Source organism: Vombatus ursinus, unplaced genomic scaffold (genome assembly GCF_900497805.2).
Source record: "Vombatus ursinus unplaced genomic scaffold, bare-nosed wombat genome assembly UNPS02010193.1, whole genome shotgun sequence".
In the NCBI taxonomy this organism is placed as follows: domain Eukaryota; kingdom Metazoa; phylum Chordata; class Mammalia; order Diprotodontia; family Vombatidae; genus Vombatus; species Vombatus ursinus.
In genome coordinates, this window is record NW_020949971.1 from 9,437,938 (window position 1) to 9,451,087 (window position 13,150).

A 13,150-nucleotide genomic window follows, 5' to 3' on the forward strand; every position below is an offset into this window, starting at 1 on the left:
CCCCCCCAATGAGGTGGGGATTGGAAGGGAGAGAAAATAGATTTCTGTTAATTAAAAAAACAGTTTTTTAAAAATAGAGAGGTTGGGAGGGGTGTTGCAGATGTGGAAAGTTGTGTGTACTTTCAGATGAGGTCACTATTGTTAGTTTTGCTTAATTCTTTTACTTAGTTACTGGAGACCTCTCTGGGAGTGGAGGGGGTGATCTGGGAGTGTTTGTAATGGGAAAGGAAAATGCATGAATAAAGCTTTTTAAACATTTGCATTATTTAGATCTCAAAGAAGGTGAGTTTGTAGAGTGCTGGTGGAGGAGGGTGCTATACTACAGCTTTTAGAAATACTCATGCTGAGTTTTTCATGGCCATAACATTTTCTGTACCTCATCATTCAGTGATGTCCGCCAAGGGTATCCTAAATTCTCCAGGCACTAAATGGATTTTAAATGTCGTGGAAACCCAGATGGATTGGGAAAACACAAAGCAACAAAAACTCAAAACAAAGGAAATTTCTGACTAATATTAGGCTGCTGCAACGAGCCATGGCTTTCATCTATTTAAAGAATGCCACGTCCTCTTGAAGACTTCCAGGAAAAAAAAAGATCATGACCAGATTACACCCATATGACCAGTCCTGAAATGACAGTACCTCAGCGTTGGCGGATGTTTTCTCTTGGGTAGTGTTGACCCCCTTTCATGACAGGGAGGACTTTTGCAAAGGTGGGCTCAGCCAAGCACTGTGGATCTTTGGTTCTTGCTACGTTGACCACACAAAACTTCATTTGTCCAACTCGCAGATGAGGCGAGGAAACAGCCTAGTAGGTTGACCAGGGCTTTGGTAAATGCATCCCAGCTTGTCTGCCTCTGCCTTAACTTGAGAAGTCTGTGCCCGTTGGAGAGGGGATGTGGTTTATCTTCCCCGGACAGTGCTGTTATCCCCAAAGACCTTGCAAGGTGCGTCTCAGAATCCAGTTGGATACTTTCAGTGAAAGGATTAAGATCACCCTGAAAATAGTAATAAACATACTCCCATTTCTATGTTGTTTTTGAGTTTTCCTCATTTTAGCCTCAGAAAAACCCTGTGAGTGGGTGCTATGCTTATCTCCATTTTACAGGTGAGGAAACTGAGATTCAGGAAACTGTAGTCACGGAAAGATAGCAATTGCCTGAGGCAGAATTTGAACCCTGAGTTTTCAGTTCATTAATGTATCTGCTGCTCTAATCTGCTGCTAATATAAAATGTTGACTGCTGTAATTTGTAAAATGAATGTAATCTGGTTGTGACTTTATTTTTCTGGAAGTCTTCATAGAGTTCTTTACACAAATGAAATTAGAGTTTTGGAAGTGGGGAAAATAATGATATCTTTTTAATTAGCATTCTTGGGATCATAGATTGAGAGCTGGAAAAGACTTTAAAGGTCAGCTAGGTGGAGCCATGGTACACAGAGCACTGGGCCTAGAGTTCGCAAGTCTCATCTTTCTGAGTTCAAATCTGACCTCAGACACTTAATAGCTGTGTGACCCTGGGCAAGTCACTTAACCCCGTTTGCCTCAGTTTCCTCAACTGTAGAAATGAGCTGGAGTAGAATATAGCAAACCACTGCAGTATCTTTGCCAAGAAAACCCCAAATGGGGTCATAAAGAGTTGCACATGACTGAAAAATGACTTAACAACAACACTTACAGATGGGTCTAGAGGTGGAAGGGTCCTTGCTACTTGGATGACCTTGGGGAAGTCAGTTCACGTCTGTGGGTCTCAGTTTCTTCATCTGTAAAGTGAGAGATACTTTGACCCTCTGCAGTAGGAAGTATGAGAGAAGGAATGTGTATAAATGCATTTCAGCCACGCGCAAGTTAAACAGCTTCGATAAGATCTAGGATAATTTGTAATATTAGCAGCGGTCTCTTGGTACAGCTGTTCTCTGAAAACACTCTGGAATTATTCCCCATTGATGGCTCTAGGGGGAAATAAGCTCAGTGGAGCCCAGCCAGGTTCCTTTCAGAATGGGGTCAGGCCAGGGATCTCTGACAAGCTCTGTGTTTTAAAGTAACCATAACCATAACAACAACAATAATGGTGTAGGAAATGGGGTGAGAAATTGCTTTTGAATGGTGCTGTTGCTCACATTCACCCACCCTTTGGTACTGCCCCCATCATTGAAAAACATGTTTTATTCATGTATTTTGTACTTGTATCACATTGCTAAATGAAAGGGAAAAAAACTCTACCCTGATTGAACTCTCCCTTGTGAAAGAGAAAGTCATTTAATCAGAACCATTTGACAATATCAAACGACATTCTCCCCTAGCAGTCTTCCCCATCTCCCAGCATAAGGACTGAAAAGTATTCCAATATCTTTGCTGTTTTAGTTAAGAATTTTCCTCCTAGTCATAGTTGTGCAAAGTGTCACCATCCATTTCCCTCTTATTCTCTTGTGTTTTGTTATTTTTTTTTCATGATACCACCATTTATATTCATGTGGTAGATCAGGTTTGACCATATTGTGACATATAAACTGTTAAGCCTTTAGATAGTGTAGCTGATAGAGTTATATGATAGGATGTGGAGTCAGGAAGAGCTGAACTTGGATCTTACTTCAGACTCTGTGTGCCCGGGTAAGTCATTTAACTCTTCTTGTCCCATTTCCTCATCTGTAAAAGGAAGGCCAATTAGAACACTGCTTTGAAGGGTTGAAATAAATGTGAGGATCAGGTGTATTCCCTTTTCTTTCACCATAAAAACAAAAGAAAACTATTCCCGGCCCTCTCTTTATCTTATTTAATTTTCTCTGATTCTTTAAAACATTAATGTTCTAATGAGACACTTTTTTTCTTTCCTCTCAGTTAAAAAGTAAGCCCCTTCCAATTGTTCAAATATACAGGTGTGCTCAGAGGGACATTCCGTATATACTTTTCTTGGTTTCTCTTGACTTTTGTGTTTCGATTTCAGAGTTTCTATTGAATTCTCCTTTTTTCATAGGGAATGTTTCAGATCCCTCTTTTGTAATAAAATCTATCGCCCCCCTCCAGCCCCCTTTGTTGGATCATCTTCAGTTTTGCAGGACACATTATTCTTTATTGTAATTTATCTTTTGCCTGTTGGAATCATGGTCCAAGATTTTTTCTTTTAAGTAGTAGCCAATGAGTCTGGAGTGATCCCATCTGGTTCCTTAGTACTTGAACTCTTTTTGGCTCCTTGTACTTTTTTTCCCTTTCACCTTTTACCTCTGGCTTTTGGCTATGACATATGGAGTTTTCATTTTGGGGTCTCTTTGAGGATGTCATAGTGGATCCTGTTTTCACTTTGCCCTTTGTTTTTAATAGATCTGGGGGATTTTCATTTATGATTCCTTTAAAACCCTGCTTTTTGTTTGGTCATGGATTTCAAGAAATCTTGCTTTTGAATTCCTTTTCCTTAACCTGTTTACCAGGTCAGTTTTTTTTTTTTAAATAATAGATATATTTTCTTCACTTTTTTCAACCTTTGAATTTGTTCTAGCATTTTTTCTTGTCTCATGGAGTTGTTGAATTCTATTTGCTCCATTCTCATTTCAATCAGTCAGTCAAAAAATAAACATTTATTAAGTGCCTACTACATGCCTGGCCCTATGCAGATTTATAGAGAATTTCCATTCCAATATTTTCCATTTTTTTGGATAAGGTTTTCTGCATTCCGTTTTGTTGTGTTTTCTCTTTCCAGTTCTTTAATCTGGAGCCCTTATTTCACTTTGTCTTCGTTTTAAAAAATTTCTTCCTTCATTTCCTCCAGGAAATCTTATAATCCTTGTGGCCAAACCCCGCCCCCTCCCATAAAACTCTTTTTGCTGTTGTGAAATTTTTCTCTTCTTCTCCATTTATCTCTTGGCCCTCTCTTGACATTTAATACTCAGTATCTTCTTTTGTTAACTCATATTGTAGCCTCGGCCCTTGTCAGGCTTCATTCCCTCCCACACTCTTGAAGGGTACGTCAGGTTCTATTTGCTCTTGACCTCTGTTTTCTGCACTCTTGCCGCCATCTTGTCCCCTCCCCCGGTGTGCCTGAATTCACAGCGCTGGCAAGTTTCATTCCCCCATGCTTTGTCTGGTCTAGATAGGGGCTTCCTGGAACATCTCAAGTCAGATTGCTGACACCCCCAAGGCACCTTTCGTAGCTCGTAGCCTGCTTCTGATGTCCGAGTTCTTCTGTTTCTGACCTTCCCCTCTCCCGTCACAGCTCCCCGTTTCAAGCTCCCTCCTCCTGGGTCCCATTAGATAACTCCAGACTTCTTGCCCCTTGAACATCTCTGGTCTGAGCTCCATGGACTTCCAGCCCCTCTGCCATGTCCTTGTCATAGGGGTATGAGTTTCGCAGCCCCTTAACACTTCACTGCCCGTGTACTCCAGAGCTCCAGTCTTCCTCCTTGTCTGTGCTCTGTGAGCATGCAGGCTTCAGGGACCTTTGGACAATCTGTCCGCGGTGTTTACCTGCATCCATCCTGGTTTTCCTGGTGGGACCCCTGGCCCAGTAACTAGAGGGTTCTGGCTGCCTTTTTGTGTTGTGTTGACCCATATAAAGGCACTAATACTATAGTTTCTCCTTGGATTTCTTGGTCATTATGTGGACTGTGTGTTGAGGATCAAAGGAAATAGCATATATAAGATGCTAGCTATTATTATGATGATGAATAATAATCATGATAATGTAATTAATAATTATTCTATTATTGGCATGATTGTTAATTGACAATATGATTAATGATTATATAATAACTGATATAATGATAAATATATCATATACAAACATATGTAAATATACTAAACAGAACATGATAGAATGTCAATGTAAAATTGTATGATAATTCATTATTGTCATTCTATGATTATTATTATATCAGTTCCGTGTGGTAGGTGCTATTACTATTCTCATTTTAAGTTGATGAAAGTGAGGCCGAGAGAGGTTAGGCAGTTGGCCGGTGGTTCTCTGAGGTGAGATGCTTCCACAGTACGCGTCCGGAGCTTGTCTGCCCTGCCACCTGCACACACCTGGGAATGTTGTCCCTGTGATGTGGAATTAGGTCATCTCAGAGCTGACAGAGCCTTTCGAGCTCATCTGCTCCCCTTCCTACATTTTACAGAGAACAAAGTAGCCGAGGCCCGGAGGAGGGGAGAGACTTGGCCACATTCACTCAGCATGCAGATGCTGAGGGGAGACTCAAACCTGAGTCTCTTAACCCTGAACCAGTGCCCTTCCCAGCATGCCATGCCGAGGGCAGGGCCTGCTCTTTCTTTACCTTTGACACTCCAGTGCAGATTTTAGTACTCAGCACAGAATAGGCACCAAATAAAAGTTTATTGAATTGCTTTGTTTTCTCCTGGTTTTCTTTTTCTTTTTTATTATTGTTGTTTTTTCCCTCAGAAACTCTTCTGCCCAGGTTATCACCTGACCTTTTTATTTCTTTATAGCAAGGGCCTTTAATCCGGGGTGTGGATATCCCCAGGGGGAATGAGAAGCTTGTCTAGGGAGTCAGGGACATTAAGTAGCTGTATTCTCCTATTTAAATTGACCTGTTTTATTTTTTCTCTGCTTGTGTATGATAAAATCTAGAATAAATTTCCTTTCATATTGAATACGGGGTACAGGAAGGCTTGCTGAAAGCCAGGAGGGTGTGGGCCTGAAGAAGGGCAGGATTCTTTGGTTTACAGACTGGGCATTTTTCCTCCACGTTAAACAGAATCTGCTGTCAAGGGCGTGGATTTTGTCCTCAGCTCTCCCCATTCAAGAGAGAGAGACTTTTTCCACATTCATTTAGCAAGTTTTGAAGACTATATTCTGGGTGCCGAATGTAATCCTCAGTTTTTAACACGTGGTCCATCGAGCTGCAGAGATGAGTCCACAAATCAAGTCAAAATGCATTCGTTACTGGTCACCTACTATGTGCCAGTCACTCTAGTAGGCACTTGGGCTAGAAAAAGAGATGCAAAAACAAGCTTAGTGTCTGTTGAGGGAGAGACACCATGCAAAGGACCACATACGAACAAGATGTGGACGGGATAAATTGAGATAATCTCGAGGCAAATCCAGGAAGGTAGGGAGAGTCTTCTCGTGGAAGACGTTAGCCAATACTTGAAGGGGGCCAGGAGATGGAGATGAGGAGGGAGAGAGTCCTAGACACGGGGGACAGGCAGGAAGAACGCATGGGATCAGGAGATAGGGTGATGAGGGAGGCCATTGTCTCTAGACTGAAGAGGATGTGGAAGAGAGTAAAGTATAAGGGGAAAGGTAAGGGGCAGGCCTCTGCTGGGAGATGGGAGGTGGTGATAATGGGTGAGAGATCTACCCTTTGCCTCTGGGTTTTCTCACAGTCTTTGGACTGGAAAGAACGAAACCAAAAGTCCAATAGGGATCTCTTGAGGGAAATGACTTGCCCATGGTCACAAAGGCGGAAAGGTAGAGTTGGAGGCAAAAATGAACAATCCAAAAGACTGTTGTCATGCTAGCTTCTCACCTCCAGGTGGGGCCCAAGGTAAGGCTATGAAGAGAATGGATAAGCCTCTCAGGAGCATCATGGGTTTTCCTTCCTTTGTTCACTCTGGTTTGGTACATCACGAGGAGGAGGGTGGTTAGAAAGGTCCGACTTGGGCCCTGGAGATGGGGCCCTGGGGATGCCTCCCCGTGGGCCTTTCACACGTCGCCTGCCTGACTTAGCCTCCTCTCTAAGCGTCTTTCCACACTCTGCCTGCCTGGTGTCCTGAGTGGTGCAGGCCTCTAGGTGCTCCAGTCCAAGAAGGTGACTTCTTTTTACTTGACTTCCTTTGGAAATTGATCCGCATGAATGAGTCTTGGATTCAGTGAACCGTCTCTGGCCGTAAACAACGCTCCATTGGAGAAACAGATTTTGTCGCTTTGTAGTAAACCTTTCCATGCTCTCATTTGTCCCAGTTCTACAGCTGTGGAAGACATTCTGCTCCTAAGACCTAAGAATGTCTAAGAACGTCCTAAGAACGTCTTCATTCTAAAGCCTGGCGTGGTCCAAAATGGAAGGAGGGAAATGAACCAAATCCATTCACTGTTAGACTTGAGTGCTCTTTCTACTCTAGAATCTAATTTTAATTTTTTTTAGACACCTAGGGGTACGACTGGTAGGAATAAATGAGGCAGGTAGCAGGTCAGAATTGGCTTCTACCAGAAGGGAATGGATGTACAGAAAGTGTATTAGAAAAGGCATAGGGTGCCCTGAATTTTCTAGTGTGTTGGCTAAGCTGGACTCCTCTCTTGTTTGTGTAGGTAATGAGGTGCCAGGACAGCTGATGTATAACTCTGGGTGCTCCAACTGTTTGAAATGTGACTATAAAAAGAGGATGTATAGGAGGTCGCCATAAGATCCAGTGATGTTTCTCAACCGTAGATAAACAATCACGATTTTGTGGGATTTAATCCTGAGGTTTGGGGTGGTTTATCTTAGGATTTGTTGTTTTTTCAGTTGTGTCCAACTCTTTGTGATCCCCATTTGTGTGTTGTTTTTTGGCAAAGATACTGGCATGGTTTGCCATTTTCTCCTCCAGCTCATTTTACAGATGAGGAAACTGAGGCAAATGGGATAAAGTGACTTGCCCAGGGTCACACAACTAGTAAGTGTCTGAGACTGAATTTGAACTCACAAAGATGAACCTTCTCGATTCCAGGCCTGGCGCTCTATCTGCTGCACCACCTGGCTGTCCATCTTAGGGTTTAATCTTTATTTAAAAGAAAGTTTTATTAATTCTTTTTGTCTTTGACAGTGTTCATTGCCTAACCTGTCTTCCCCTTGCCGTTGTTACTGCCCTTGTAACAGAGAAAAACGGTTGAGCAAAAGTGCCCCCGAAAGACGGTGTATGCAGTATTTGACACCCATAACCCCTCACTCCTCTGCGAAGAGGGGGCAGATTTGCTTCATCATCTGTTCTTCAGGAGATGGGTAATTGCAGGGGCCCTGGAGTCTTGCTTTCATTTATTTATTGATTGTTTATCTTCTTCTCCCACTCGTTCTGTGCCAGTTGATAGAAATCTTCCCGTGTTTCCCTGAATTCTTCATCTTGGTCATTCTGTATTGTATAATAGCATTCCTGTGTCATAAGTTGTTTAGCCACTCCGTGGTCAGTGGGCAACCTCTTTGTTTCTGGCGAGTTGTGAGTTTATTCTTGTGTAACCTTTAAGGTCTGGTCTTTCGAGGCAGCTCATAACCCATTGGACAAATTGTTGAGCCTGGAGTCGGGAAGACCTGAGTTCAAATCCAGTCTCAGTTTCTTCCTAGCTGTGTGACTCTGGGCAAGTCATTTAACCTCTATCTGTCTCCATTTCCTCAGCTGTGAAATGGGGACAGTAATAGCACCTACCTCCCAGGGTTGCTGTTGAGATCCAGTGAGTTGCTGTTTATAAAGTGCTTATTTGCCTGGCACACAGTAGGTGTTTAATAGATGCTTCTTCCCTTCCCCTTTAAGTCTCAATATCCTGTTATAGTTACAGTCTTTAAAAAATCAAGCCGTTCCACAAAGAAAACCCATAAATAATTTGATGGTGCAAATGTTGGGGTGTTCCTCCTCCCCAGCAGGAAGACCTTGGTTTAAGGTTGATCTAAAGGTTAGAAGACTGCAATGTGAAAGGATGGGACTTTTATCATTCACGTGGCCTGGAGCCAAGGGGGAAATGATAAAACAGAGTTTCTCTGCTCATTTCCTCGCATATCCCTGGAATGAGAATTCCCATCTGTCTAATAAGGGTCCCAGCACACAGAAAGCAGCTCCAGGAAGTGACCCCATCCACTGTGGGTTTGCCAAAGACATTTGGGTCTGGAGAAAAGAGAGGTGTGCTGTAGAGAAATAATCCATCACTGTTAATCATTCTGTGCTCTGTGTTTTCCACTACCAGCAACGTATCCAAAGCCCGAAAGACGGTTTGACTTTGGAACAAACTAATAAGATTAAAATGCAGTGTAAATCATAGCATTTTAGTTATCAAAGGTTCCTTAGACCCCACCAAGGTCATTCTCCTTGTTTTACAGAAGATTTGGTGGTTAAATGATCAGTTCAAAGGAAGTCCAGTCAGCAAGCATTTATTAAACACCTACTGTGTGTCGAGCACTATGCTAAACCCTGGAGTTACAATGAAAACAAAAAGTGGTGCCTGGTCCCAAAGAGCTCATGGTCTAATGAAGAAGACAGCATGGAGACCGCTCGGTACGAAGGAGACGTACACCAGGTCAGCTGGAGGTAGTTGGTAGAGGGCAGGGTCCAACAGTAAGAGAGATCAGTAGAGGCTTCTCATAGAAGGTGGGATTTGGGCAGGGACTTGAAGGAAGGCAGGGAAGCCGTTGTAAAAAGTAAGGCATAAGAGCGTGGGGAAAGGTGGAAGGAGGTCAGGTTGTGAAGGAGTTCGAACGTCCAACAGAGGATTTTGTTTTTGATCCTGGAGGCGATAGGGAGCCGTTGGAATTTATTGAATGGAGGTGAGGGAAGAGACAGGAAGTCTGGACTAATAATGTTACTTGCATTTCCATACTGATTTAAGACTTGAAAAGTGCTCTAATCCCAGCAGCTCTGTGTGGTGGAGTGTCCCCATTTTATGGAAGAGGAGGAAGGGCCAACCGTGGGTTGTAGTCTTAAGGACTGGTGTAACTTGGTATTGAGAAGCAAGTATGGTAGAATGGAGAAGAGACTTGGGTTCAAATCCTGCCTCTGCCTGTCATTTACTACCTGTGCGACCTTGGACTTGACCTCTTCATCAAGACTGGCCTCTGAGATAGCTTCTTAGCTGAGAATGTTACCTCTTGCTTTATTAGGAAAATCGAAGCCATCCACCAGATTCCCTCTTCTCCCCCTCTCCTGATATCTTCCCCTGCCTTCTTCTCCTTTGCTCCAGTGTCTGACGAAGCAGCAGCCCTCCTCTTCGCCGAGGTAAATCTCTCTACGTGCCCCCTTGATTCCATCCCCTTCTTCTTTTCTGGCAGATTGCCCCCACCATCATCACTTGTCTCTCTCTCCTCTCCAGTCTTTCCCCATCCCTGTGGCCCACAAACGTGCCCAAAACCCCATCCCGAAAAACCTCTTTCTATGCCCTGCCATCTCCGCTAGCGCTCATCTTGTATTTCTTCTCCGTTTCTTCATCAGAAGCCTTGAAAATACCATCTAAAGTTGGTGCCTCCTCCCACTCTCTTCTGAACCTTCTGTGATTGGGCTTCCAGCCTCATCAGTCAGTTGAAACTACTCTCTTTAAAGTCACCAAAGATCTTGTAATCACCAAATCGGATGGCCGTTTCTGAGTTCCCGTTCTTATTGACCCGCTACAATATTTGACGTTGCTGACACCCACTCTCCTCTAGGGTTTTCTCCATTTCTTTTTCTGGATCTTCATCCAGGTCATGCTCAACAACTGGCTGTGCCCTAGGGCTCTGTCCTGGGTCCTCTTCTCTTCTCCTTCTATGCTTTCTCACTTGGTGATCTTAGCAGCTCCCATGGCTCCAATTATTTTTATGAAGATAATTGCCAGATCTATATGTCCAGCCGTAGTCCCTCCTAAGCTCCAGGCCTGCATCACCAGCTGCCTTTTAGACGTCCTGAACTGGATGTGTTATAAGCATCTCGAGCTCAACATGCCCAAAACACAACTCGTTATCTTTCACCCCAAACCCTGCACTCTTCATTGACTTTCCTGTTGCCCTGAAGGGACCTCCATCCTTCTAGTAGCTAGCTTCACAGCCTTGATGTCATGCTGTTTTCTTCATTCTCTAGAATGGAGCAAATGGAAGCCAACGACTTCATGAGAAATTAAGGAACTGTAAAACAAAACCAAAAGAATGAAAAAATAGAAGACAATGTGAAATATCTCATTGGGAAAACAACTGACCTGGAAAATAGATCCAGGAGAGATAATTTAAAAATTATTGTTCTACCTGAAAACCATGACCAAAAAAAAAAAGAGCCTCGACATCATCTTTTCTTCATTCTCACTCCACCTGCTCAGTCAATTGCCGTATCTTGTTTCTGCCTCCACAGCATCTCTCACAAACTTCTCTTTCTGTCCGTGATTCTCCATCCACCTCCCTAGTAAAGATCCTCCTCATTTCATGTCTGAACTATCGGAGTAACTTCTTAATTGGTTTCCCTGACTCAAGTCTCTCCGCACTCCGACCCATCTCTTTGGCATATCTCTAGGTCACAGGATGTACAGTTCAGGAACACTGGGGGCTTGATTCCAAATTGCTTTCCAGAATTGCTAGACCAGCTCACATCTCTACCAACAGTGCATTAGTGTGCCAGTTTTTCCTATATCCTCTTCAGTAATGATGGTGTTAGCTAGCATTTATATGGTGTTTGAAAGTTTACAATGCAACATATACATATATGTGTATATATACACACACACGTACAGACATATATGTATACATATATATAAACATATACAATATATACACATACATGTGTGTGTATAAATCTCATTTGATTTTCACAACAAACCTGAGAGAATGTTGCCTCTCCCCATCTCCGCTTGGAATCCTGGGATTCCAGATCCAATGCAGGTCCCCTCCCTAAGGAGGCCTTTCTGTGGCCCTCCTCCCCACCAGCTTCCCCTCCATATAGGGCCTTCCCCTGCACACGTGCTCCTGTATGCTACGTATATATCTTATCACATATTATGCATATGTGTGTAGGGGTTGTCCTCCCCATTAAATATAAGCTTCTTGAGGGTAGACAAGGTTTGGCTTTTGTGCTTGGCATATCTTCTCTCACATAGTAAGCAGTTAATAAATGACTGCTGATTGAGTGATTCTTTGTTTGGTATTTTTCCGGCTCTCATGCATGACTCCCGAGAGAGCTGGGGAAATGAGATTTTAAATCCCGTTTCCTGCTTTGGCAGAGACTTTATACCTTTCCATATTCTTCCTTTCTGGCCAGTAATGGATTATGACTGGGGGGAAAATGTCCGGCAAGATTATTTTACACACTTAACATTTTACTTACTTGTTTCAGAGATGGTGAAGATCTTTTCCCCTATTTTGGGATGCAGATGTGTTATTTGCATGGGTACTAACTTTTTATTTTTTAAACTTAGCTCTTCAGGTGCCGGAAATGTAGCCGACCGTGTTCTGGCCCAACTCTTAACGGAAATGGATGGGATCGAACAGCTGAAAGATGTGATTATTTTAGCAGCTACCAATCGCCCAGATAAGATTGACAAGGTAGGAAAGACTGGGCTGGGGCATCTGCCCAGGGCTGCAGGGATCGGGGTCGGTCTTTTTTACCCAAATGATTTCTTGTTTGCTTTTTCATTTAAGGACTGAAGAAAAGAGGGAGGGGAAATCCCCTTGTTTTGGTCAGACAACGTATGTGATCTAATATTGATGAAAGGGTTTGCCAGCACCTATGAGTTTCTCTAAATCTTTTTTATTTCACATTAACTCTCTTCGTTTGTTGCTGCCAATTTCTTTTTTTCCTTTTGTTTCCCTGCAACCTGTTGCAATGCATTGACCCATCTGTTCCCTAGATTTTATGCTTTATCTGATGCATTTATTTTGAAAGAAAGGGAGAATTGTGTAGTGACCAGAGTGCTGAGCTCGGAGTCAGCAAGACCTGCGTTCCAGTACCACTTTCGACAGTGAGCTAGGTGGTACGGTGGTTTGAGCACTGGGCCTGGAGTCAGGGAGACCTGAGTTCAATTCAGGCCTCGGACTCGTACCAACTGGACGACTCTGAACGAATCACTTAACCTCTGTCTGCCTCAGTTTCTTCATCTGTAAAATGGGGATAATAATAGCCCATATCCCTCTGGGTTGTTGTAAAGATTAAATAAGACAATATTTGCACTTTGCAAACCTTAAAGCACTACATCAGTGCTCGCTGTCATTATTATTGATACCATTATTATCACTATACCTATTAGCTAGCTCTGTGACCCTGGGCAAGTCACTTCCCTTTTATACACCTAGTGTAGCTCCCTACAGTTTAGCTACTGAATCGTAGATAGCTTGTGATCTGTGTTGGCAGAAACTTCTCCATGTAGATTTGCCCGTTTCTCCAAGATGTCCTTGTCGAGTATCTCCTCTTTTCTATCCAAGTAATTCTAGAATAGAACATTAGCTTTTGGCCTTCCAAAGATATTGATGATGATGATGATGATGATGATGATGATGATGATGATGATGATG

At 43.0% G+C, this 13,150-nt stretch overlaps 1 protein-coding gene across 1 annotated transcript in view; it reads left to right on the forward strand.

Annotated features, from left to right (window-relative positions):
• SPATA5 (spermatogenesis associated 5) overlaps window positions 1-13,150 on the forward strand; it is a 227,007-nt gene that overhangs the window by 51,165 nt on the left and 162,692 nt on the right. Inside the window, exon 14 of the mRNA XM_027853737.1 lies at window positions 12,058-12,184. Within this exon, the coding sequence (XP_027709538.1) occupies window positions 12,058-12,184 (127 nt within the window). The remainder of the gene's footprint in view (window positions 1-12,057; window positions 12,185-13,150) is intronic.